Below are 25,364 nucleotides of genomic sequence, written 5' to 3' on the forward strand. Positions count from 1 at the left end.
TTAGTTGAGCTGGGCTAAACCAAGAAGATGATCAATGTGGGAAAACATCTTCTTTTATTAAAAATAATTATGGTTGTTGTGTAATTTTTTTTTTAATGGTAAGCATTAGTTGAGCTGAGCTAAACGAAGAAGATGATCAAAGTGTGAAAAAATCTTCTGTTATTAAAAAAAAAATTATTGTTGTGTAAATTAAAATTTCTTAATGGTAAGCGTTAGTTGAGCTGAGCTTTGTTAATGGTAAGCGTTAGAGCATCCACATTAGTGAACCCCCCTTTGGGGTTCATAGCATTTTTTTAATATTTTTTGGATAGGGCCATGAATAGTATTGAACTTCTTGCTATTGTGCTTCTACATTAGTGAACCTCTCTAGGAGTTCATAAGAATTAAATAATATATTTATAATTTTTTTTTTACTTTTGAAATTATTTTGAAAAGATAAATATAATATTGTAAAATATATTTTATAAATAAAATTTATTCATTACATTGATAATTGATGAAGATACAAAGATTATTCATCTAAGTTACCAAATTTTTGCCATACATTTTCAACTAAATCAGCTTTCAAACTATCATGTTTTCCTGAATCCCGAACTTCATTGCGCATGCCTAGCATGTTATTCAAATGCAAACTTTCTCTCCTTTTGACTTTCGAATTTCTGCTTGACTCTCCTGACTCGAACTGAGAAGTATCACTTAGAGAGTATCCGCCTCGTTCGTTCTCTACAATCATATTGTGTAATATGACACAAGTTCTCATAATCTTCCCTAACTTTTCCTTGTCCCATAGCCGACCTGGGTTTTTTACTATTGCAAACCTCGATTGCAATACCCCGAAAGCCCTTTCGACATCTTTCCTAGTGGATTCTTGATGTTTAGCAAACAGCTCTGCTTTATTACCTTGAGGAAGTGGGATGGATTGGATAAATGTTGACCAATTCGGATAAATTCCGTCAGTAAGGTAGTACGCCATACGGTAAGTGTGATTGTTGACCTTGAATTTAACTTTAGGTGCTCGACCTTGTATAATGTCATCAAAAACAGGAGACCGATCAAGAACATTGATATCGTTTAAGGTACCTGGTAATCCGAAAAATGCGTGCCATATCCAAAGATCTTCTGATGCCACAGCCTCTAAGACAATTGTCGGCTTTCCTGAACCTCGTGTGTACTGCCCTCTCCAAGCCGTAGGGCAGTTTTTCCACTCCCAATGCATACAGTCAATGCTACCAATCATTCCTGGAAACCCGCGAACCTCTCCAATATCGAGTAATCGTTGAAGATCTTCCGCGGTAGGTCTTCTTAGATACTCTTCACCAAAAAAGTCTATTATCCCATTAGTGAAATGTTCCAAACATAAAAGTGCCGTACTTTCACCAAGTCGGAGATATTCGTCATACGTATCTCCCGATTGACCATATGCGAGCATACGTATAGCTGCCGTACATTTTTGAAGAGGTGATAGGCCTTTCCTTCCATGAGCATTTCGTCTTTGCCGAAAGTATGGAACACCTGTACTTAGCCGCTCGACAATGCGAAGGAACAATGGCTTGTTCATTCGAAAACGCCGCCTAAACATGTCCGGTGGGTAAGTAGGATTTTCCTGGAAATAGTCATTCCATAGTTGAATGTGGCCTTGTTCCCGATCTCTTTCGATATAAGCTCGTCTCTTTGGTTTGTTGGCTTGTACAAGTAGAGAGTCGACGATATTATCAAATTCTTCGTCAAAAAATTCTTCAAAAGCTTCATCTACGCCATCTGACGATGAGGACGACATTTCTTATAAAGAAAAAAAAAGAGATAAAAGAAGAACAATTGATTTAGAGTTTTTTAAAAAAAATTAAAAAGGGAAAAAATTGAAAAAAACAAGATAGAAGAAGAAAATATGATTAAGAGTTAAAAACCCATGAAGCAAAACCCATCACACTAGAGTACAACTACTACTACTACTACGATAACCCGTGAAGCAGAACCCATCAACCTCAGAAAAAAACGTGACCTGCAGAAGCGCTTGTAGAACCCGTGACCTTGTAGAACCCGTGACCTCCAGAACCCGTGACCTCCAGAACCCGTGACCTCCAGAACCCGTGACGTCCAGAACCCGTGACCAACAACCTTCACCTGCAAAACGAGACATAAGAAGAGAAGTTTTAGTCAACAAGTAATGAACTAAGCAAATCCGCAACTAAGTACAAGCAGTTATCAAGTAATGAACTAAGCAAATTATGAACTAAACAACTTAGAAAACTAGAAAAATTATCAAATTGTCACCTAGAGCATCTCAGAAACTAGTTTGTCCTTCAGAGCCACCTCACTCTCAGTTAGAGTTTCTAGTTTCTTAGAGAGTAATCGATCTAGTATTTTTTGTTTCGATAGGTTTCGTTTCAAGTCTAGAATGCTCTCTAGTCGATCAAATGCTGCTTCATTCCCCTTTTTCTTGCGTTTGGCTGATTTGCAAGCCTTCACACCAGGAGGCCTAGCCTCATCCGAGTCAGGGACTGACTCTGCAGCCTCCTTTCGTTTCTCCTTTGCACCATCTTTTGCGCAAGAGGTCGATCTCCACTTTTGATCATACCTCAGCTCCCTCCACGCGTGTTCAAGTGCGAACTTCGCGTGGTAGTCGTTAAAGAAGATGTCATGAGCAGACTTCATGACATCGTTCTCATTTTGCCCACTAGCTTGCTCTTTCAAAGCCGCCTCATAGCTTCCAACGAACTTACACACCTGCTCATTAACCCTTCCCCACCTCTGCTTACACTGACTCCACTCTCTAGGAGCAAAGCCAATGACCTGAGCGCTTGAATTAAAGTAATCCTCTATTCTTTTCCAAAAAGACCCTAACTTCTGCTGGTTACTAACTATGGGATCCTTACTGGTGTTCAACCAGGCACTAATGAGGACAATGTCTTCTTGTGTTGTCCACTTTCTCCTCTCCACCGGTTTAGGAACATCTGAGGACCCTACATCTATGGTTTGAGTGGTTTGACTGCACTGGGAAGATAATAGGTTTACAAACCCGGGAGAATTAAGAGAAAAGGGATCCATTTTGGTTTCAGGTTGTGTTTAAAATTTTTTGGTGTTTTTTGACAAGTGCGTGGTGATTTAGAGTGATTTTTAGAACTTGCTTTGTGTTTACAGTAGTTGGTTTGAGTATCTATAAAAGGTGTTTCTATCTACCTAACATTCATTAGCCTTAATTAGACAACAAGTTTATCACAGAATGCATTCATTACACATCAAATCAATTTTTAAAAACTCAAACACGTTTTCGACAGATAGCATTTTATGACCATTCATCACAGCAACCAACCAACAACTAGTTAATGAAACCTAAAATCTAGTACAGCTCCTACTCTAGATATTTAATGAAACTAGTTGAGTTCCTACTTAAGTTAAGTATCAGTTCAACTACAACAAGCAACCTACGCGGAAAGAACTTCAACTTCAGTTTAGTAGGAATGTTTACCTGTTGGATTTCAGTCGAAACAGACATTCTCCAGAGCAGCCACCTGCACTGTGAGGTTATACACGTCACCAGTGAGCTTATCAAGCAGCAAAGTCAGCCTTTTAACTTGTGCCTGCAGAAGGAAAAAAATAAACCTTGTTACTGAATATGTAAAAACCAATATTTAGAAAAACAAACCTTGTTACTGAATATGTAAAAACTTTCTACTAGATACTCTTAGACAAAGTGACAAACCTCAACACTCTCAATCTGTTTATTGAGAATGGGCACCCCCTTTATCACCTCATCAGCCTCCTCAACACGCTTACGCAGGCGTACCATCTCCTCCTGCACACCTATAACCCAAGGCTGTCGATAATGCAAACCATCAGCCTTGGTTAAACCATAAACACATGAGAGAACATATTTTAAAATTTAACTAATAATGAAGACGCTGAGTAATGAAGGGAAGCACGGGTTTGTATCTAACCTCGTAGTTAACGCAGCTGAAGAAGCGCTTCCCAGGCTGAGTGTCGAACTCATCCTTCACTCTCAGCTCGTCAATCATTCTCCCACCACAAGCACATCTTCTGGGCATCCCATATTCCGAATCGGCCACGTCTCCCAGGTGGTTTAAGAACTCTAGTTGCCTCTTACTATCTCTTATCTCTTCTAAGGGATCCATCTGAAACACAAAACTTGAAATGATTAGCCCCTATTTGATTTTCAATACGCAAAAGTCTAACCATTAATCGATCAAACGAACCGTCTATCCAACCCAGTTTACTATTTCAAACCAATTATCGAAACCCCCAAATTGATTTTTTAAACCCTAACTCGATAACCCCTATTTGATTTTCAATCCGCAAACCATTAAGCGATAATTAGAATCCCTATCCGAGGTTATACAACCGTAAATCCAAACCCATCTCCATTTCGAACCCTAACTCGACATCAGAAATTTTTACGAGAATTTCCAAAAGCGATTTCGACTACAAAACTCTTCTATATAAACGGTGAATCGAGTCGATACTCACCTCTGCTCCTGGAGGAGACAATCCGCCGTCGAATCGATCGAGAAAAGGAGAGAAAAGTGGAGAGAGATCGGCGTCGCACGCGAAATCGCCGGAGGAGGAAACCCTAGCTTTTTACGCGAAAATGAGAGAAATGATTCTCTCTCCGCTTTCCACCGCGTGACGTCGACTCCCCTTCTCCAGTGAGAATGCGACACCTGTCGTGAACCCGTATCGGACAGGGTCACTCGTAAGAGGCGGGTCGCGAGATTAAACCTAATTTCTCATTTATTTTTATTACCCGGGCCTATGATACTGAGCCCATGAACCTGTTATAAACCCTTGATGGGGTTGCTCTTAGTTGGATGAACAAAGTGTGAAAACATCTTCTTTTATTCATTTGCTGTTGCCTGTTGATATTACTTTTTCTAGTACTAACTACCTTCTCGATTTATACTAACAGTACGTTTATTTTTTACCACTAAAAATAGAATGTATGATTTATAAATTTATAAAAATCTTTAAAATAAAAGGTGTGTTTTCTAACTCAGCTAAAAAATCATTAAAATGCATGGTTATACAAAATAAGTAAGAACCAGCAACCAAATAAAAAGGCAATTTACCGTAGGCCTGTCTCTATAAATATGATTGAACCACAAGAAGATAGACTAGTCTGTACTTCTTTGTCTTCTTCTCAAGATTAGCGATAGTTATTTCTCTGAGTTCTTCCATGGATAAGAGCTTCAAGCGATCTGCTATCTTTGTAACCTTCACCATCTTCTTCTTCACTCCGGTTTCAATCTCTGTTCCATTCATTCACTTACACGGTAATTAAAGATCTTCTTCCTTTTTTCTTTTTTGATCGATACTGAACCTAATGGATAGGATTGAGACAGGGATTAATGATCAATGCTCAAGCGTTGAAGCTAGAAGCTTCACACAGCTCCTTAGGAACCTCTCCAGCTCCCCTGGCTACTGCTTGTACCGACCCAACACACTCAAATTCTCTTCTTGTTTTCATCATAAATCTTGCTAAAGGGCTTATCTCACTCTCTCCCTCTGTTATCTTGTAGAGAAATAGGAAATGGTGAGAAAGATTCCATGTACATGCCCCTTATGCAGCAAGCGAGTATAGCGTGTGAGAAAGTTAAGCAGATGAAAGAGCTGAGTCAAGGTTACAACATTGTTGCACAGTCACAAGGAAACATGGTCGCGAGAGGTTTGATTGAGTTCTGTGACGATGCTCCTCCTGTCCTCAACTATGTTTCCTTGGGAGGTCCTCATGCTGGCATCTCCATCATTCCCAAGTGTCCTGCGGGAGCTGTAAGTTCTCGTCCCTTTTTTCCTTGTCTCTTTTGTCTTAACAACAAGTTACATTCATAATAACAACAATAAACTTTTCTGTTTAGAGTTATCCACTTTGCCAGCTGCAGGAAACAGAGGTCTACAGCGACTCTGCTCAAGTAAACCTTTCTCTCTCTCTCTCTCTCTCTCTCTCTTCTTCTATTTCTAATCAAGATCTTAAACCATTATTAGTACACTTCATTAACAACACCTTCTAATGACTATGCAGGACCATATTGCTCCATGTGGATATATCAAACTCGCTACTGTACAAACTCTAATTCTTAAATATTTATATGAATAACTCTGTAGAGCTAAGCGTTGTTATCTTATTCACAGGAAATATCAGAGTATATGGAACACAGCAAGTTTCTACCAAAGCTCAACAATGAGAGACCTAACGAGAGGAACTCCACTTATAAAGAACGTTTCACTAGCTTGCACAACTTGGTCCTAGTTATGGTGCTGTCTCCTAAAACCAATGATCCTTGAACAACATTGTTGGATGATTAACTCATGAATCTTTGTTTTTTAATTTTTTTCTTAATAACAGTTCGAGGGTGATACAATAGTAGTTCCTAGAGAAACTTGTTGGTTCGGATTTTACCCTGACGGAGCTACGGCACCTCTTTTGCCTCCTCAAAAGGTGAAAACCTTAAACTCATCATCCTCAGTTTCATTTCTTTTTCTTATCATTAGCCAACCCCACTTGTTTCTGAAACTATGTTTTTTTGCAGACAAAACTCTATATTGAGGACTGGATTGGTCTGAAAACATTGGATGATGCTGGAAAAGTGAAGTTTGTCGGTGTCCCTGGAGATCACCTCGAAATGGCGCATGATGACGTTGTGAAATACGTCGTGCCTTACCTGCAAAACCAGCTTTCGTTTTCTTCTTGATGCAGATCAACCTAAATTCATGAATAAGGGCGTCCTCATTAGTAATGCCCTTTCCGAAGAAGAAGTTTTTTTGATCAATGGAGTAATTTTTTTTGAACTATTCATCATTGTAATAATTACGATAACATAAGTTTCATCATTTCTTTTCTTTTAATAATAAGAATCACAATAAATACCTTTAACGGGTGTGTCTGATAATTACTCCCTCCATTCGTTTATACATGACGTTTTAAACCTTTTATTTTGTATCAAAATACTTGATGTTTCCTGAAAACTATCCATAATATAATGATAAAGAATTTATTTATCCCTTATACATTCCACATAAGTTGAAACATTCATTACTCCATATTCACGTTTACTCTATTTTAGAGGAAAAAATAGAGTATATATGGAAATGCCCTTAGAAGATTTTGAATATGTATCCGGTTCATCTAACGAGGTTCATACCATATATTATAAGATTCTACAAAAAAAAAAAAACTTAAGTGTGATATCCGAATTCCGTATTAGGTACCAAATATTTTTGAAATTCATTTTAAAATTTTGCTTTTAGAAAAAAAAACACCTTTAAACTTTAAAATATGAAGTTTGAAACACCTTTAAACTTCAAAAAATAGAGTGTACTTTTAAAAATGCTCTAGTACTTTCATCAAATAAAGTTTCTTTCATTAACAGCAAATTCAATTCCAGAAAAGGGGTTAAACTTCCAAAGAATTAAGTCACCAACCAGGCAACTACCACGTAATAAATTCTCTTCCTTGCATTTATGATTAAAGCACAAAAATTAGATTGATCTGCAATGACTAGCCTATACTTCTTTCCTCGTTGCTTCTTGAGATTCCTCCAAAATCAAAGTATTCTTTCTTCGAGTTGTTGCATGATGAAGAGTTTCCAACGATGTGCTCTCCTAGTGAGGACCTTGTCAGTCTTCGTCTTCTTCATCCCGGTTACAATCTCCGTTCCATTCATCCTTTTACACGGTAATCAACGATCCTTTCTCTATCTCCTCTTTTATGTTTGCTACTTTTAACGAGTTAAAAACATTTTGACTGGAACAGGGATTCGAGATCAATGCTCCAATGGTGGAACGATTAGCTTCACACAGCTCCTTAGCAACCTCTCCAGCTCCCCTGGCTCTTGCTTGTACGGACTCAACTCATACCTTCTTCTTGCTTCATCCTAATTTTACCAAAAAAGGTTTATCTCTGTCTCTTTCTCTCTGTGGGTTTATGTGTCATCTTATAGAGAAATAGGAAATGGAGAACAAGACTCCGTGTCCATGCCGCTTACGCAACAAGCGAGTATAGCGTGTGAGAAAGTGAAACAGATGAAGGAGTTGAGTCAAGGTTACAACATTGTTGCACAGTCTTGTTTGATCCAAAAATGGTGTTTATCTTTGTGATGTTTGTTGGAATCAATCAAATAAAGAATCTAAAGATAAAAGCTTAGATTCTTGAAGTTTAGGAGAAATCTTAAAAGAATCAAATGAAAAATGAACATCAAAAGAGTTTATTGATTTAAGATTGTATTACATGTAGGATTACAAGTGTAAATAAATCTAATAATCCATAAACCCTTTGTAAGAAGTGTTCTAGTCTAAAATGGAGAAGAAGAGATCCTTTGATAAAGAGAGTTGTATCTCTATTTATACAAAGAAGAAGCTAGGGCTTCATAGTAAAATGAGTCTAGTTTATTGTCTAATGGGCCTTGAGGTAGAATGTAAATCCACCCCCAACAAGTCTCAAGGAAACTTAGTCGCTAGAGGCCTAATTGAGTTCTGTGACAATGCTCCTCCTGTCCTCAACTATGTTTCCTTAGGAGGTCCTCACGCTGGCATAGCCAACATCCCCAAGTGTACTGTGAGTTTTTTTATATTCCCTTTCTCTTTGTCTCTGTGTCTTAATCACAACAACAACAACAATGGGTTTCTCCTTCTCTGTTTCCAAGTCTCCTGTGTGCCAGCTACTGAGAACAGATGTCTACAGCGACTATGTTCAGGTACACCACATTTTCTCTCTCTCTTCTTCTTATATAATCAAAATCTTAAAGCATTATTAGTAACAGCACCTTCTAATGAATCTGCAGGATCATATTGCTCCAAGTGGTTATATCAAACTTCCTAATGTAAAAACTCAAAACCTCAAATAATTTCTTACTTAAATGAATACCTGCAATTGACAAAAATCTTTGTAATTTTGCTCTCAGGAGATGTCAAAGTACCTGGAACACTCCAAGTATCTGCCAAAGCTCAACAACGAGAGACCTAACGAGAGGAACTCCATTTATAAAGAACGTTTCACCAGCTTGCACAACTTGATCCTCGTCATGGTGGCGCCTCCTAAACCAATTAATGATCCTTGAGATTCCACCCAATTCTTGAACAAGATTGTTGGATGATTAGATCATAAATAATATTGTTATTCTTCGTTTTCCTTAAAACAGTTTCAGGGTGATAAAGTAGTGATGCCTAAAGAAAGTTGTTGGTTCGGATATTACCCTGATGGAGCTACAACACCACTTTTGCCTCCTCAACAGGTGAAAACCTTAAACTGGTCCTCATATTATCATTTATTTTCGTGTTCATCAATCAACTACTTGTGTTCTGAAACTATGTATTCTTTCTCCAGACGAAGCTCTATACGGAGGATTGGATTGGTCTGAAAACATTGGATGCTGCTGGAAAAGTGAAGTTTGTTGGTGTCCCTGGAGAGCACCTTCAGATGGCGCATGATGACGTTGTAAAGCACGTCGTGCCTTACCTCCAGAACAATCCTACGTTTCTTTCTTAATGCAGACTCCACCAAAATTTAATGGAAGACAGTGGTATCTTATTAATAAGTGAAGAAGTTTAGTATAAACTAAACAAATGCTTTGATTATCTTCTCATTTTATCAAAGAGAGCCAATTTTATGCAAATGGTTTTCGTTTATAAATAATTTTCAACAGGTGCGAAAACTATTCCAACAGGTACTATATGACTAAACCGGCACTCCATACACTGAATGTATTTAAATCCTTTTATATAATAGGATGTATACGATGTTTTCTTCTTCATATATCCAAATATTTTTTAAAATTATTACATTCTATTGGATTACAGCATATTTTTGTGAAGAAAATAAAGGCTATGATTTAAATTTTCAAGTCAAAAAGAAAACAAACACCAACCACGGATGGCGCCATCGCGGTCTTTAATACTTTCATTTCAACATATTAAAGAGAGTTTAAAGGCCCGGCCATACACCAACCACAATTGATAAATGATCTTCCATTTCAAAATAAAATTATTGTTGTGAAAATTAAAATTTCTTAATGGTAAGCGTTAGTTGAGCTGAGCCAAACGAAGATGATCAAGTGTGAAAATATCTTGTGTTATTAAAAAAATATATTGTTGTGTAAATTGTTTTTTTTTTAATGGTAAGCATTAGTTGAGCTGGGCTAAACCAAGAAGATGATCAATGTGGGAAAACATCTTCTTTTATTAAAAATAATTATGGTTGTTGTGTAATTTTTTTTTTAATGGTAAGCATTAGTTGAGCTGAGCTAAACGAAGAAGATGATCAAAGTGTGAAAAAATCTTCTGTTATTAAAAAAAAAATTATTGTTGTGTAAATTAAAATTTCTTAATGGTAAGCGTTAGTTGAGCTGAGCTTTGTTAATGGTAAGCGTTAGTTGGGGCTAAACGAAAAAGATGAACAAAGTGTGAAAACATCTTCTTTTATTCATTTGCTGTTGCCTGTTGATATTACTTTTTCTAGTACTAACTACCTTCTCGATTTATACTAACAGTACGTTTATTTTTTACCACTAAAAATAGAATGTATGATTTATAAATTTATAAAAATCTTTAAAATAAAAGGTGTGTTTTCTAACTCAGCTAAAAAATCATTAAAATGCATGGTTATACAAAATAAGTAAGAACCAGCAACCAAATAAAAAGGCAATTTACCGTAGGCCTGTCTCTATAAATATGATTGAACCACAAGAAGATAGACTAGTCTGTACTTCTTTGTCTTCTTCTCAAGATTAGCGATAGTTATTTCTCTGAGTTCTTCCATGGATAAGAGCTTCAAGCGATCTGCTATCTTTGTAACCTTCACCATCTTCTTCTTCACTCCGGTTTCAATCTCTGTTCCATTCATTCACTTACACGGTAATTAAAGATCTTCTTCCTTTTTTCTTTTTTTGATCGATACTGAACCTAATGGATAGGATTGAGACAGGGATTAATGATCAATGCTCAAGCGTTGAAGCTAGAAGCTTCACACAGCTCCTTAGGAACCTCTCCAGCTCCCCTGGCTACTGCTTGTACCGACCCAACACACTCAAATTCTCTTCTTGTTTTCATCATAAATCTTGCTAAAGGGCTTATCTCACTCTCTCCCTCTGTTATCTTGTAGAGAAATAGGAAATGGTGAGAAAGATTCCATGTACATGCCCCTTATGCAGCAAGCGAGTATAGCGTGTGAGAAAGTTAAGCAGATGAAAGAGCTGAGTCAAGGTTACAACATTGTTGCACAGTCACAAGGAAACATGGTCGCGAGAGGTTTGATTGAGTTCTGTGACGATGCTCCTCCTGTCCTCAACTATGTTTCCTTGGGAGGTCCTCATGCTGGCATCTCCATCATTCCCAAGTGTCCTGCGGGAGCTGTAAGTTCTCGTCCCTTTTTTCCTTGTCTCTTTTGTCTTAACAACAAGTTAGATTCATAATAACAACAATAAACTTCTCTGTTTAGAGTTATCCACTTTGCCAGCTGCAGGAAACAGAGGTCTACAGCGACTCTGCTCAAGTACACCTTATCTCTCTCTCTCTCTCTCTCTCTCTCTCTCTCTCTCTCTCTTCTTCTATTTCTAATCAAGATCTTAAACCATTATTAGTACACTTCATTAACAACACCTTCTAATGACTATGCAGGACCATATTGCTCCATGTGGATATATCAAACTCGCTACTGTACAAACTCTAATTCTTAAATGTTTTTTTTTTTTTCTAATTCTTAAATGTTTTTTTTATCTCTCTTTTTTTTCTACTGTACAAACTCTAATTCTTAAATGTTTATATGAATAACTTAGTAGAGCTAAGCGTTTGTTATCTTATTCACAGGAAATATCAGAGTATATGGAACACAGCAAGTTTCTACCAAAGCTCAACAATGAGAGACCTAACGAGAGGAACTCCACTTATAAAGAACGTTTCACTAGCTTGCTGTAAATTATAATAGAATAGATATATTATTGTGTTGTGTTTAATAAGAGAATACAATATGCATATATATAGTAGTAACATTAATATAATGTTAACACTAGATAATGCTAACTTTCCTAAACACTTAATGTAAATATGCTAGAATATCTTGAGAGTAACTTGTTCTTCAAGTCTTTCCTTTTATTCTTGAGGGTCTTCATGGGTTTCACAGGCTTCACAGACTTGGTCCGTAAGATACATATCTTCCGGCCCAACATATCTCTAATACTCCCCCGCACGACAAACGTGGGATGCAACACGCAAATCTGCAATCACAAAGCAGACCACGTATGTCGTGGACACTATGTCGAGGAAAACAAATCAGTAGATTCCTTCGAGAATAAACTTCAACTTAGACAAGGAGGGATGAAATCTTCAGCTCTTCTTCGGTCTTGACAATGAGAATACATCTCGTGGGCGCAACTGCAACTCCATAAACAATTATCCTTGACTTGGACAGTCCATAACACGGACTAAAAAAAACTGACCTAAGAATTTGAGCGTTCAACTAGAACTCCCCCGTAATGGTTAAACTATAACCAATAAATCCCAAACTATGAGAAAACAACTCTTGAGAAATTCTAAACTATAGAAAAATCTCAGATAGAAAATAACCCATGTGAAACTACAAACCTTAACCCTCAATAATTCTCAAGCATTCACCAAAATAGAAAAAAAAAAAAATAATAATAATAAATCCTTTGACTTAAATAACATACTTAACAAAACCCTGATACTTATTATTAAGAAGTATCCCTAATGAGAGAACTTGACGTTGACGTCTTCATCTGGATCGTCGTCACCACCTTCTTTGCCATCATCAACACCACCGATGATAAGCATCTTCGAAGTTTAAAACTTATAACGCGGAAGCTTAATTTTGATCCCTAAGAATCGAATGCTCTGATACCATGTAAATTATAATAGAATAGATATATTATTGTGTTGTGTTTAATAAGAGAATACAATATGCATATATATAGTAGTAACATTAACATAATGTTAACACTAGATAATGCTAACTTTCCTAAACACTTAATGTAAATATGCTAGAATATCTTGAGAGTAACTTGTTCTTCAAGTCTTTCATTTTATTCTTGAGGGTCTTCATGGGTTTCACAGGCTTCACAGACTTGGTCCGTAAGATACATATCTTCCGGCCCAACATATCTCTAATACTTGCACAACTTGGTCCTAGTTATGGTGCTGTCTCCTAAAACCAATGATCCTTGAACAACATTGTTGGATGATTAACTCATGAATCTTTGTTTTTTAATTTTTTCTTAATAACAGTTCGAGGGTGATACAATAGTAGTTCCTAGAGAAACTTGTTGGTTCGGATTTTACCCTGAAGGAGCTACAGCACCTCTTTTGCCTCCTCAAAAGGTGAAAACCTTAAACTCATCATCCTCAGTTTCATTTCTGTTTCTCATCATTAGCCAACCCCACTTGTTTCTGAAAATATGTTTTTTTCAGACAAAGCTATATACTGAGGACTGGATTGGTCTGAAAACACTGGATGATGCTGGAAAAGTGAAGTTTGTCGGTGTCCCTGGAGATCACCTCGAAATGGCGCATGATGACGTTGTGAAATACGTCGTGCCTTACCTGCAAAACCAGCTTGCATTTTCTTCTTGATGTAGATCAACCTAAATTCATGAATAAGGGCCTCATTAGTATGCCATTTCCGAAGAAGAACTTTTTCTTGATCAATGTAATAATTTTTTTTTGAACTATTGATCCTTGTAATAATTATGATAACAAAAGTTTCATCATTTGTCTTTATCTGTTAATAATAAGAATCACAATAAATATCTTTAACGGGTGTGTTTGATAATTATAACTTTTTCATAAGCTTATTAGACTGTGTGTCAAATTTTAAAGTGTTTATTAAGTAGTTTTCAGATTATAACCGTTAATTAGTTTAAAGTTGTATCTTTAACATTTATGTCTTTCAACTCTTTTTTTCTCTCATATAGACTATATATCTCATTCTTCAGTCTTATTATGATAGAGGACATAATGCAGATTTACAAATCCTTCTACATTAGCTGAAAAAATGAAAAACGAATATATAATGTGCATTTTGATTTCGTGAACATGAGTTATGGGTTTTACTGGCAAACGAGGAAAGATAACCCTTTATATTTAAAAACCAAACTTATTCCAGGCCCATAAAAGCCCACGAAGAGTAATATTAATTCAGCAGCCGCCTTTGTGGCGGTCCTTTCCTTTAACAGTCCCACATCGGGAGACTGGGAGAAATAAGCAGTAGAAGAAGTACTATAAATACATATCACCTTCACAGAGCTCAAACCACGCAGCCATGTGGTGAGCACAAAGCGAACTATTCTTTCGCCTTTTACTAAAGAATACCGTGTGCTCTCCATGCTTAAGTGGCATACGCCTATTTTTGGAGGGACCCGCTCTCGAGTGGGCCCAACAACAATTAGTTGTAAGCTTCAACCAATCCGACATGAAACACTTGATAAGCTTCAGTTTCTTGTTTATATTTTGTTTTTGCATATATATTGTTGTTTACCATTTCTTAGGATATGTTTTACTACAATAAGGCCGATGAAGATAGTGTTTGTTCTTTGATTACAGACTGAATAAACTAGGTTCTTTGGTTTGAATTCGTCAGTGATCATATCGAACATTGTGATAACATTGCGTCGTTAGATAGTATTGGTCCATGTCTGTCATCTGTACACAATACAGAGTCGAATTGTGATTATGGTCCTTATGGCTAGTAATCTTTAATTACAGAATACGAGAGACTAGTTCTGCTTTTCACTAATTTAAACATGGAAATATAAAGAAAGTCACCAAAACTCCATGTTTATGAGACCAAGCTTTTCACTTAAGTTTTCCTCAGATCCTAGAGAGACCAAATAAATGTTATTCATCACCCAATTCCTTCCCTCAAGAATCCCAAGAATTGCATAATGAATTGAGTCAAACCGATTATTTTAGCCGCTACTTCGGCTGTAAAATTTGTCCCACTAAGTTGGCCCTAGTAAGACCCAGTAGAATTTCATAAATTATACTTTGTTCTCATTATACTTGGTCATTGGAACATCATTGGGTTAAAATTTCATAAATTATAGTTTGTTCTTACTATTTTCATTAACCTGACGTTTGATTTTTTTCTGTATGTGCCATTCCTAAATTCATTATTCTTTTATGACATTTCAGCATGATCTTTTTCTTCTTCTTTTAGCATGATCTTTGTCAAACGTAAATGAAGATAGAGGCCATCATTTTGTCAACACGGTAGTGCGTTTAAAGAAGATCTGAGAAAAAAGGAATAAATTGTTTTCCCCATTCTTTTATGTTTTGTTTGTCATCAAGAAGACAAGAACAACTAATTTAATCAGATTTAAGTAGTTTTTAAAAATGAAAAAGCTTTTAAGGATACATAACGAGAGTCAATAATCTAAAAAGTACAATGACCCACATAATTAATCATATAACCCACAGAACCGGAATAAAGTTAAGACCTAGGATGCTTGACATCAAAAGTTGACCCATGGGCCATTTGGAGCCACGGGTTCAAAGACACCGACCTTTGGCTGTGGTTCGATGGTCCGCCCACGCGTTCGCATGATGGACACATGAGAAGCGTGGTCGGTGGACTCATCTTACCATACAACCCCGGTGAAAGCTTTAGTGCCCTTAGTTCCGCTGCCTCTTTCTCGAGCCGTCTGTTCTCTTCTGTCAATTTCTCTACGCATCTCTTCAAATACTCGCAATCTACTTCGGTTTGCTTCAACTTTGTCCTGTTGTCCACAAAAAAATGGTTGTATATGTTAAATAAACATTGCTCTAAAGGGTTAAAACGGTCATTTAATATCCTATTATGAGTTCTTTGACTCTCACCTTGCTCTTCTGTTTTGGAACCACACTTCCACTTGTCTTGCGGTTAAACCTAGCTTCTTAGCCAAAGCCAGCTTCTGTTTCTGTAGATTTACCATAAAGCCCTTGTTAGATCAGATTATTTTTATACTAGAGAATAGAATACTCTGAGGGTGGAAATGATTACTTACGGGATTGAGAGTGTTGTGCTCCTTGAAAGTGTCTTCGAGAACAGCAGATTGATCTTTGGATAGCCTGAGCTTCTTTCTACAAGCCTCTCCTCCATATTCTTCTTCTTCGTCGGAGGTTCCACGTGAGGAAGATCGGTCCAGAGCGATGTCTAGGTCATCTCCGCTACCTTGTCTCTCGCTCCTCCTCTTGCCGCTCACGGTGCTCGAGATCGTGCTGTTTGGGGAAGAAACTCCGGTCTCTTCCTCCAACTCCACCGTCGACGGCAAGCTGTTCACGTCAATTTTCCTTAGAGATTGATGGTTTTGATGATCTGCAGAAAAGGGGAAATGGGTCATTTCGAGATCTGTTTGTTTCTTGGTGAAAAAGGTTTGTAGAAGAAATAAACGTACCTGAGGAGGATACAAAGGTCTGGTTCCATGGGAACATCTGGTGATTAGACATTGGTGAAGAAGTAGGTTTGAGATTTAGCTGGAGAGGATGTTGATTTTGTGCAAACCCCAAGCTCAGACTTAAACCCAAATCATCTTTTCCCATCATCATGATATTATATATATTAGGCCTTGAATATTAGTTTTCCTCAAGAACTTCAAACAGTAAGGTTTTGGTAGATGAGAATATAAAACGTTTTGAACTTTATGGGTAGAAATGACAAAAGAAACCTTCGAAGTGCTGAATTTGCCTCAAAGGCTCTAACTTTGAAAGTGGAGGAAGTGTAAAGAGGACGACACGATCAACCTCTAGGGTTCTTATGGAGAGAGAGAGATAGAGAGATGTGAAATGGGGATGAAGAGAGGTGATTAATATAGGAGTTGAATGAAATGAAAGCTTGTCAGGTTGGCCAATTATAATCTATAATGGCCTTTTGACATCTCTATTATTTTATCCCCAACTTGTTCCCTCTTTGTCTTCTCTTTTTCTTTTTCTTCTTCTTTTACTATTAGTCTCTTATACTACATCATATAGGTCCTCTCTTTAGTTAACTATTTCCATAAGACATAACCTAAAAGTTATTCCATTATGTATGGAATCCAAAGTCTAGTTTCAAATCTATTCTACACTCAAATTTTCAATATATTTTGGCTGCAACTGGATTGTAAATATTTGGAATGGAATGATGTAGAATGACATATTCCATTAATTCCATAAAAAAAATTACCATTTGACATAAATGGAATGGAATACTCATTCCATCAATTCCAAAAATAAATAGAGAAAATACAAAGAAAATCATTCCATTTTTTGCTGTATTTCATTCCTACCATTCCATTTATTTTAAATTCCACAAATTCCATATTTATTTACCAGTTACACTAATTATTTATGTTCTTACAAATTCGTGCGCAAAAGCCCCCCATGTTATGAGGATTTGAGGATATATGTGGCGCAATCCCCGTTTTTTATTTAGCAACAAATAGTTACATTACATACATGATACATATAGAAAATATTACACTCCATATAGAAAATATTACACGGAAAGACAGTTTCCATCTTTCTATTAACATAACTAGTGAATAGTCACAACTTTTAGACTATTTTTAGAAGGACACAACCTTACAACATATAACTTTTAGAAAAGACACAACTCTCTACACATATTTTTTAAAAGACACAACCTTTCAACATAATTGAAGTTCACAACCTTAGGAATTAATTGGAAAAGACACAACCTTACAACATAGAACTTTTAGAAAAGACACAACCCTTTACACTACTTTTTCAAAAGACACAACCTTTCAACATAAGTGGATTCACAACCTTATAAATTAATTGAAAAAGACACAACCTTCCAACATAAAACTTTTAGAAAAGACACAACCCTTTACACTTCTTTTTCAAAAGACACAACCTTTCAACATAAGTGGACTCACAACCTTTGGAATTAATTGGGATTGCTATTATTAGTAGATAAGTCACATTCTGCTACTAGGACAGTTTCTTCTAACATGTTCTCTTATTTCTAACTAAATAAGTACATTCGTAACTAGACTGGTGAATGACCCAAATAATTTTCATTTTATCGATTTTTTTTGTCATTCAATATCTTCTATTCTTCTCTCTCTTAATTCATAATTCCTTCTGAGTTCTAACAGATACACAACACCCACAACCACACACAGCCACACCACCACCACTACCAATGATGACTCCAGCACCAAAATCACCATCGGACCCAAAACCCAGCTTCACCACCGATCAAAACACCACCGTCACCTGGTCCGTATCCACAATATCCCGGACCACCTCCGCCATATCCACCAGCTGCTGTGTGACCCGCGTAACATTGAAAAGGGGGCGAGTCGATCCAATTCGGTTGATGCAATTAAACCTTAAAATTTTCAAATCTAATTTAGATCTGTAAAGTTTCATTTGAAATGACTAAATAGTGATGAAAACGAATGAAAAAACTAGAAAAATGTGGAGGCCGCCATTTTTGAGTTTGATAAATCGCAGATAGGTTACAGAGAAGGAGGAGATGACATAATTACAATTCTGCCCCTCACTGAAAAAACAGAAAAATAAAAAAAAAACAGTTTTTAAGTGAGATCGAACTCGGGTATGTTGATTAAAAACACATTCACTTACCAACTGAGCCGACAAGTCTTACAGACAATTATTGGTTGTTCTAATATTCAAACCACCAACATATGTTAAAACCAATTCAGTGTACAAATCTATTGGTGCATAGGTGAATTTTGTAAAATTGTGTACATGTGGACAGTGAAATATCTGCAAAGATGTACACATGTACACATATGTAATTTGTGCATATGTAACCATGTACACATGTACACGTGTACATGACATGAGCTGTACAAAATAAAATTGTACATAAAACAACTATCTTTCTACATTGAAGCATGATCCCATATTGAAACAAATTGATCGAACGAGATTTGCAAAAAATATTTCACAGGCACACATGCTTATGCATTGAAAGCTAGGTTTGGAAGGTTTTCTTTCTTTTTAAAACACATCTAAAGGTGTTCGCATGTTTAACATATATACTTTCAAAAGAAATTTACATGTACACATATATGTTTTTAACTATCGACAACGGCTAACTTGTATAATATACATATTATATTTTATCAGATATTTACATGTACACAAATATTTGAGACTTATGTTAGATGTCTAATATGTTGTAAATTTGTGTGCATTCGCTAGACATGTGTACATTAAAGGTTGGTGGCGTACTATTTGTACAACAAATATGATCGTGTACATGTGTACAACACTAGAAACCTCTGTGTACATGTAGATGTTTTAGCAAGTGAGATGCATGAATACACAGAGATCAATAGCTGATTTAAAAATCATTGTCGTTAACAACTCTATTGGAACTTTAATGGAACATGTTTACTTTGTTACAATGATATATTTAAAGTGAATAATTGAAAGTTTAAGACTAAATTAAGAAGCTATTTATGCAATTTGCAAAGTTAAAAGTCCAATAGAAAACTTCCAGAAGTTCAAGGATTCGTTCGTGTAATCATGGAAGGTATGGTATGTACAATTAAAAAGTGAGGATTCAATTTGAAAAGGATATAATTGCATATCAGAAACTTTTGGGGCAGATATGAATATACTCAAAAGTCGAGGGACCAGATGTGAAATAAAGCCAAAAGTGGCCATTGTTGGTCCTCGAGCTTTTGCGACGAAGGAGATCCGTGTCGGAGAAGCTCGAACCGGTCATGGCTATTCTTACAGCTCCAAGAAGGCGATCTGATGGTGATGAATCGTGGTGGTATGAAGAGATCATGGCTTGATTTCATGGGGAAGATAAAGGCTCAAAGCTCGCGGCTTCAGGTGATGACGGAGAATTGCAAAGAATGACGGAAAAGAAGTTTCACGGCCGGTCAACTTCTTAATTTTCATCATTTTTTTCATTAAAGCCACTGTTTTCCAGAATTTCTTTTTGGAGTTTCTCAGCCATTAAAATTGTTTCTCTGTTAAAAAAAGAGAAAATAAAACTAAAATTAAAAATTGTGGGACCTATTTAGTTTCAAGAATAAATATAGTTAGCTTGTAGTTATAAAAAACTGCTTTAGTAGCAATAACTGCCTTATAATGTGATAAAAACTCATAAACTGCCTTATAGTGTAAATAACTCATACATATATAGGTAAAAATGGCTCTAGTCAAATACTCTAGTACATGGAATATGGAGGAATACGTCTATTGTCTTGTAAAACTCATGATTTGAGGACATCCACGAAGACTCATTATTGCATTAATTTGAGACCATGCCAGTAAAGAAAAGGTTATTTTGATATAATTTCTTCTTCGCGTTGTTAATTGCTTAAATAATTGCTGATATTTTTCTAAATAATCATTTATATTCACGATGTACATAGTTTGGTTATATATATGAACTTATATATAATTTTTTACAAATTCCCACAAACTTGCATAGATTTTATAAGAAAACAACCATTCTTTCTCTCAGTGATATCATTCTTAGTGTGTAACATCAGGCATCACAAATTGTATTTACTGAAAAAGATTGTTTCAATTTAGTTTTGATGGACTTTCTATAAAAGGGTATATATTATAAGAAAAGAAACTCAATCAGTCAAGATCACACACGGATGAGACCAAATATCAAAGAAATAGTTGGCAATAATTTGTTGATCAATTTTAGCAAAAAAAAAATTGTTGATCAAATAATGATAAAAATTGACTAAATCAAGTGGTTGGTACAAAACACAATCCACATGAATCTGAACTCCTTCAAAGCTGTGGGCCAATCAACTGTTGTGATCCAATCATATCCATGTGGGATGCGGGATCTATCATTACAACAACACCATACTCATGGATCCAATACTAATTGACTGTTCCTCTAGCTATGTTCATGTAAAAAAAATTGTATACTTTCAGATCCATTATAAAAAGGTAATATTTTAGAACGTAATATTGAATAACAAACTTATAATAAGAAATCAGTTAAGATACAAATATCATAATTCCTTTGTAATACTAATTGCATTTCATTGTAAAAGAAATTTAGAAATTTCTACATAATAGAATGTAAACTATGATTTAAAACGCCTAGTCCCAAATTTACCTCTGAATTACCAACCACAATACGTTTTAGTATATAATCTCTATTGTTGACAAGAAAAATTGAGAAGTATATTTTTCACCGTGGAAAGATATTTTTTTTTCTGACGCTGCCTTATGAGGATATACATATGACTATGAGAATATACGTATATAACTGCATCACCTGAGTTGTCCTATCGAATTCACATTGCGTTATGCTGCAGATTTCTTGTAAGTTATATTTCGTTAGCATAATTCTACATTTTCTTTGACTCGAAATGTAGATTTACTGGTGTAAAACCATTAATAAATTCTTAATCAAACAACTCAACAATGGACTTTCACAAATATGATTTGTTAATTTAGCAAAAAAAAAGTGAGAGATGATTTGTTAGGGTTTATGAATTAATGAACTCAAAAAATTAATAAATCTACAGTTTTGGGCTCGAGAGAGTAACATGGGCAGGTGGGTCTACTCACGGGCCTATAAGGGACCCGAAAACACTCGACCCGGCCGTGGGTTTCCTTTTGTTTCCTCACGCGCAGACATTTATTATTTGGTTCTACGCGCCACAATCATTTTCACTTCTTTGTAATCATCATTATGCGCAAAATTTGGAAAATATAGTTTTTTTTTACAACTAGAAATTTGTTATGGTAAATATCTATACTTTGTTGTTGACAAAAAAAAATATCTATACTTTGTTTTGAACTTGTAGTAACATAAATCAACATTTTGATTAGCAGTATCAAATAATCTAAGAAAATAGAATCTCGATTCCTACAGAAGTAATTTTCTTTCTGAACTCGGACATTATATACATGTGACGTTTTATCTTAAAACCACAGAGTACTCTCAACCAGTACGTAAAAAAAAAGCAAATAATCAAGAATAATTTGTTTTAAAATTACTAATCGTATTTTCTAATGATGTAATCATTTGATGCGTTTATATGTGTTTTGCTTTTTCGGTAGGACTAATAATTCTCGATCTTGTTAATCATGTTTGATGCATAGCTTAATTATTCTCTACAGAATTGGCTGTAGGCTAATGTCATCATTGGGGAACTTTAAATGTTTGGACCTAACTTCCCTATCATGTTTTCGAATATTATATAGTCTTTCGAACATGTAATAATTCGATTGTCTAAAGTTTATTCTACTTCAAAGAAAATACTCATCAATACTATTAAAACAGAAACATGTCCCATTGATAATAGTTGAGTCCAATTAAAAAAAATATACATCATCTACATAAAACTGCTTATATCACTTTATCAATACTATTAAATTTTCACGGCAGTTCTAGCAATTCTAAAATCCTACTTTTCAGGAAAATTTGATTGCCACTTTTTAAATAAAACGTAAACAACAATAACAAAGCAGTTCCATAACCACTAATGTCCTATTTTTAAGGACTACAAACATATAAAACTTCTATTTTTCAATTAAAAAATCTATTCTACTAAACTCAATTAAGAATTTTACGTAACCACCTTACACAACCAATTAAACTCCTATTATAAAGGCAACAAATTTTATAAATGACAACAAATTTCGTGAAATATATATACAACTCCTATATCTAACTCATTATCCTGAAATATATGTACTCCTGTGACCCCAAAATTTAAAATCAACAAAACTTCCATATCTAACCAAAATCCAAATTGTCACTATTTATTTAAAAATTTTATTTTTCTAGATAGTTTTTTTATAAGAAAATTAAATTATTTAATCCATCTATTCTATTAAATTAGGAACATGATCAGTTGATATTATTATAGAAGTATTATTTATAAAAATATATTCTACGGGTTTTAGTTTAACGGGTTTTAAATAGGTTATTCGATTAAAAATATTTGTTAAATGTTTAGTGAAGACCTTATTAACCCATTTACATATATATATTTAACAAAATATATTAAAAATTATCTTTCAAATATTTTTCAAAACTTTTGTTCGGTTTTCTGTGCGTGTTGGATTTGATATTGGTTTTCGGATATCTCTTAAGAACCATTCAAGTATATATGCCAAATCTAATAGATTATGAAACTTTGATTTTTGGGTCGATTCCGAGTCAGATTTTTTGGATACGAATATTTTTCTTGACTAATTATGTTAGGTAACTACTAAGAAAATATAATATGTTGCAAATTTTAAAAATAAAGTTTAAAAATAATTTTTGAAATACATATGACATATAATTATGCAATTTGACATATTTAATATAGTTACCAAAAATTATATTAAATTAAATTAATACTAAAAACAAATATGATTACAAAAATAACACAAATACAAAAATTAAATTTCTCAAAAAAAAAATAAACAAAAAATAAAAGGGCGGGTCAGAATCCAAATTGTCACTATTTATTTAAATCCAAACGCAGCTTTTGCGGTTGGTAGCGGTTGTCGGTGGTTTGCAACAATCACTCAAATCGCTATAAACCGCTTCAAACCGCTTCAAACCGCTACGAATCTCATAAATTCAAAAGCTGGCTCCAGCTAACGTTTGCGGTTGCGGACGGTTGCGGGAGGGTAAAATTTTTTTTTTAAAACAATATATATACAAAAGTAAAATTATTTAATAAAAAATTTAAAATTGAGATTATGAAAATATTAACATATATCTATTATATTTTAATTAATATTATAAAATTTTATAATAAAAAAAATTTCAATAAATTTTCAAAAATTAAAATTATAACTTTCTAAATATAAATTTTATATTTATTATAATTTTATGATTTTTGATATTTTTATAATTATATTAAATGTAAATATTGTTAATTTATTATTTGACTGTTACCACATTTGGTAGTTAACCAGTCATAAGTCACCCGCAAACGCACCAATTTTTAACCGCAGTACCAATCGTACAAATCTCTTAAAACCGCTAGAAACCGCAACCGTCCGCATCCACAAACTCCCACAACCGCAACCGCAACCGCTGCGTTTGAACCAATTAAGCCAATTAAGACGTTGTCGCGATTTTTAACAATTCACGTGGCCCTGGATCAAAATTTACAAAAGTCATATTTAACGTCATGGCAAATTATTATGTATAATTATAACATTATTATAATTATACATGAAATAAAAAAAATGAAAACCATATAATTTTAACGATAGCACATGTAGAGTATCCAACATCACAAATTCAATCAAATTATCAAAACCTCTTACTAATAGTAATTAAAAATTTAACACATATGATTACAGAAAAATACAAATATCATTACAAAGAAAAATATGAGACAGAAAATTAATATTTTACAATAAAATAAAACAAAAAATATACCCGCCCTTTTAAAGGCGGGTCAAAATCTAGTTGGCATCTTAAATAATGAGCAAGAAAGATGGCTAGCAGTAAAAAGAAATAATTTCACGTAAATGTTTTATTAATTCTTGATCGATATATATTATATATTATTTTAAGGAATCATATGTTGTGAATATTACTGTTATACCTGCGTTATTATTGAGATTCTAGTATCGACATGATTAGTTTTATAAAAAACTAAATAATGGTTTGGGAATCTATGTTTTCTTTTAAAAATATGAGATGGTGAAGTAGAGAATATGAAGAAGCTTCAAGGAATGCTTGTAATAAAAAAGGACCAAGTTGGCGCGTGCGATATAGCCACCCATGTGGAACCGACGTGGCGCACACATTCCTAAACGAACCACACCACCCATGACAGCAAAGCACACGTGCGCTCTTGTCCACCCACACGTGCATTCCTGGCCAAATATTCCTATGCTCTTCTTCGTTGTCCCTAATCAACGGTCAAATTTCTTCCCGTTTACTTGTTCAACTTCATTCTATATATATATTAAAAAAAACAAATTGTAAATAAATTGATTTTCTTAGAAAAAAATTGATTTATATCTTCGTCATGATTGCAAGTTTAGATATTTTAGAAGAGCTACGTTAACAATTGTAGTCTATAATGCAAATGAAAGTATACTACTTTTACAATTGCAAATGGAAAGATTCATTTCCAGAAGTTTTGTTGACAATTTGTAAATGCGAAAATTTTGTTTACAATCGGAAATAATACTAAGATTTATTTCATATCTGCAAATGTGCATAGTATAAATGTATCACTGAAAGAAGACTAAATTTTTTAATACAATGTTCAAATGAGAAGGTTTAAATTTAAAAGATAACTTTATATTTATAATTACAATGAGACGAATTCATTTATGGCTCTGAATGAGAAGACTTTTCCAAGTGCTGGAAAAGCACTGAAGAAAGAAGCACAATCACATAAATAATATCAAAATATATTCTCTCTATTTTGCAA

The 25,364-nt window shown here is 34.7% G+C and overlaps 6 protein-coding genes and 1 non-coding gene across 8 annotated transcripts; 4 read left to right on the forward strand and 3 right to left on the reverse strand.

Moving 5' to 3' along the window:
* Positions 1 to 83: 83 nt before the first annotated feature.
* Positions 84 to 4,828, reverse strand: LOC108871213. 2 transcript variants are annotated; one of them, XM_033283663.1, is made up of 3 exons: positions 3,701 to 4,828; positions 3,467 to 3,578; positions 84 to 2,121 (listed from the first exon to the last, which is right to left on the reverse strand). In XM_033283663.1, exon 3 carries the CDS (start codon positions 1,775 to 1,777, stop codon positions 512 to 514), a length of 1,266 nt encoding a protein of 421 aa, XP_033139554.1. In that variant the 5' UTR covers positions 1,778 to 2,121; positions 3,467 to 3,578; positions 3,701 to 4,828; the 3' UTR covers positions 84 to 511. The 2 variants fall into 2 exon arrangements, with proteins under 2 accessions (XP_033139554.1, XP_033139574.1); XM_033283683.1 differs by having other exon boundaries at positions 84 to 2,076; positions 2,109 to 2,121; positions 3,467 to 3,760.
* LOC108871209 (glutathione S-transferase T3-like) lies at positions 1,922 to 3,045 on the reverse strand. The gene is made up of 2 exons (XM_033275300.1): positions 2,316 to 3,045; positions 1,922 to 2,121 (listed from the first exon to the last, which is right to left on the reverse strand). The coding sequence occupies exons 1-2, from the start codon at positions 3,043 to 3,045 to the stop codon at positions 1,922 to 1,924; spliced, it is 930 nt and encodes a 309-aa protein (XP_033131191.1).
* A 208-nt stretch (positions 4,829 to 5,036) lies between the features above and the next one.
* LOC103868109 (palmitoyl-protein thioesterase 1) lies at positions 5,037 to 6,899 on the forward strand. Its single transcript, XM_033283693.1, has 8 exons — positions 5,037 to 5,285; positions 5,355 to 5,439; positions 5,532 to 5,781; positions 5,868 to 5,921; positions 6,032 to 6,070; positions 6,142 to 6,264; positions 6,356 to 6,448; positions 6,540 to 6,899. Exons 1-8 carry the CDS (start codon positions 5,189 to 5,191, stop codon positions 6,699 to 6,701), a joined length of 903 nt encoding a protein of 300 aa, XP_033139584.1. The 5' UTR covers positions 5,037 to 5,188; the 3' UTR covers positions 6,702 to 6,899.
* Positions 6,900 to 7,423: 524 nt separating this feature from the next.
* Positions 7,424 to 9,783, forward strand: LOC103868101 (palmitoyl-protein thioesterase 3). Its single transcript, XM_033283686.1, has 9 exons — positions 7,424 to 7,684; positions 7,763 to 7,847; positions 7,950 to 8,069; positions 8,443 to 8,563; positions 8,652 to 8,702; positions 8,790 to 8,828; positions 8,910 to 9,032; positions 9,147 to 9,239; positions 9,332 to 9,783. The coding sequence occupies exons 1-9, from the start codon at positions 7,504 to 7,506 to the stop codon at positions 9,491 to 9,493; spliced, it is 975 nt and encodes a 324-aa protein (XP_033139577.1). The 5' UTR covers positions 7,424 to 7,503; the 3' UTR covers positions 9,494 to 9,783.
* Positions 9,784 to 10,607: 824 nt separating this feature from the next.
* LOC103868136 (palmitoyl-protein thioesterase 1-like) lies at positions 10,608 to 13,770 on the forward strand. The gene is made up of 9 exons (XM_033283697.1): positions 10,608 to 10,857; positions 10,928 to 11,012; positions 11,105 to 11,354; positions 11,441 to 11,494; positions 11,620 to 11,658; positions 11,809 to 11,906; positions 13,128 to 13,152; positions 13,243 to 13,335; positions 13,426 to 13,770. Exons 1-9 carry the CDS (start codon positions 10,761 to 10,763, stop codon positions 13,585 to 13,587), a joined length of 903 nt encoding a protein of 300 aa, XP_033139588.1. The 5' UTR covers positions 10,608 to 10,760; the 3' UTR covers positions 13,588 to 13,770.
* Positions 13,771 to 14,270: 500 nt separating this feature from the next.
* Positions 14,271 to 14,390, forward strand: LOC117129036. Its single transcript, XR_004452609.1, has one exon. It is a non-coding gene; the product is annotated as a U5 spliceosomal RNA (small nuclear RNA).
* An 856-nt stretch (positions 14,391 to 15,246) lies between these two features.
* Positions 15,247 to 17,554, reverse strand: LOC103868148 (homeobox-leucine zipper protein HAT1). The gene is made up of 4 exons (XM_009146253.3): positions 16,389 to 17,554; positions 15,999 to 16,309; positions 15,832 to 15,911; positions 15,247 to 15,731 (listed from the first exon to the last, which is right to left on the reverse strand). The coding sequence occupies exons 1-4, from the start codon at positions 16,537 to 16,539 to the stop codon at positions 15,446 to 15,448; spliced, it is 828 nt and encodes a 275-aa protein (XP_009144501.1). The 5' UTR covers positions 16,540 to 17,554; the 3' UTR covers positions 15,247 to 15,445.
* Positions 17,555 to 25,364: the final 7,810 nt, after the last annotated feature.

Source organism: Brassica rapa, chromosome A01 (genome assembly GCF_000309985.2).
Source record: "Brassica rapa cultivar Chiifu-401-42 chromosome A01, CAAS_Brap_v3.01, whole genome shotgun sequence".
NCBI lineage: Eukaryota > Viridiplantae > Streptophyta > Magnoliopsida > Brassicales > Brassicaceae > Brassica > Brassica rapa.

Excerpts from the sequence above, each read along its gene's own strand:
- LOC103868101 (XM_033283686.1), top strand. The coding sequence starts at position 7,504 with ATGACTAGCCTATACTTCTTTCCTCGTTGCTTCTTGAGATTCCTCCAA. Across the intron at positions 8,703-8,789 it reads TCTACAGCGACTATGTTCAG|GATCATATTGCTCCAAGTGG; the intron begins GTACACCACATT and ends ATGAATCTGCAG. Across the intron at positions 9,240-9,331 it reads CACTTTTGCCTCCTCAACAG|ACGAAGCTCTATACGGAGGA; the intron begins GTGAAAACCTTA and ends TTCTTTCTCCAG.
- LOC103868148 (XM_009146253.3), bottom strand. The coding sequence starts at position 16,539 with ATGATGATGGGAAAAGATGATTTGGGTTTAAGTCTGAGCTTGGGGTTT. Across the intron at positions 16,310-16,388 it reads GACCTTTGTATCCTCCTCAG|ATCATCAAAACCATCAATCT; the intron begins GTACGTTTATTT and ends CCTTTTCTGCAG. Across the intron at positions 15,912-15,998 it reads AGCACAACACTCTCAATCCC|AAACAGAAGCTGGCTTTGGC; the intron begins GTAAGTAATCAT and ends GTAAATCTACAG.
- LOC108871209 (XM_033275300.1), bottom strand. The coding sequence starts at position 3,045 with ATGGATCCCTTTTCTCTTAATTCTCCCGGGTTTGTAAACCTATTATCT. Across the intron at positions 2,122-2,315 it reads ACTAGAAACTCTAACTGAGA|GTGAAGGTTGTTGGTCACGG; the intron begins GTGAGGTGGCTC and ends CTCGTTTTGCAG.
- LOC103868136 (XM_033283697.1), top strand. The coding sequence starts at position 10,761 with ATGGATAAGAGCTTCAAGCGATCTGCTATCTTTGTAACCTTCACCATC. Across the intron at positions 11,495-11,619 it reads TCTACAGCGACTCTGCTCAA|GACCATATTGCTCCATGTGG; the intron begins GTACACCTTATC and ends ATGACTATGCAG. Across the intron at positions 13,336-13,425 it reads CTCTTTTGCCTCCTCAAAAG|ACAAAGCTATATACTGAGGA; the intron begins GTGAAAACCTTA and ends TGTTTTTTTCAG.
- LOC108871213 (XM_033283663.1), bottom strand. The coding sequence starts at position 1,777 with ATGTCGTCCTCATCGTCAGATGGCGTAGATGAAGCTTTTGAAGAATTT.
- LOC103868109 (XM_033283693.1), top strand. The coding sequence starts at position 5,189 with ATGGATAAGAGCTTCAAGCGATCTGCTATCTTTGTAACCTTCACCATC. Across the intron at positions 5,440-5,531 it reads AGCTCCCCTGGCTACTGCTT|AGAAATAGGAAATGGTGAGA; the intron begins GTACCGACCCAA and ends GTTATCTTGTAG. Across the intron at positions 5,782-5,867 it reads CCAAGTGTCCTGCGGGAGCT|AGTTATCCACTTTGCCAGCT; the intron begins GTAAGTTCTCGT and ends TTTTCTGTTTAG.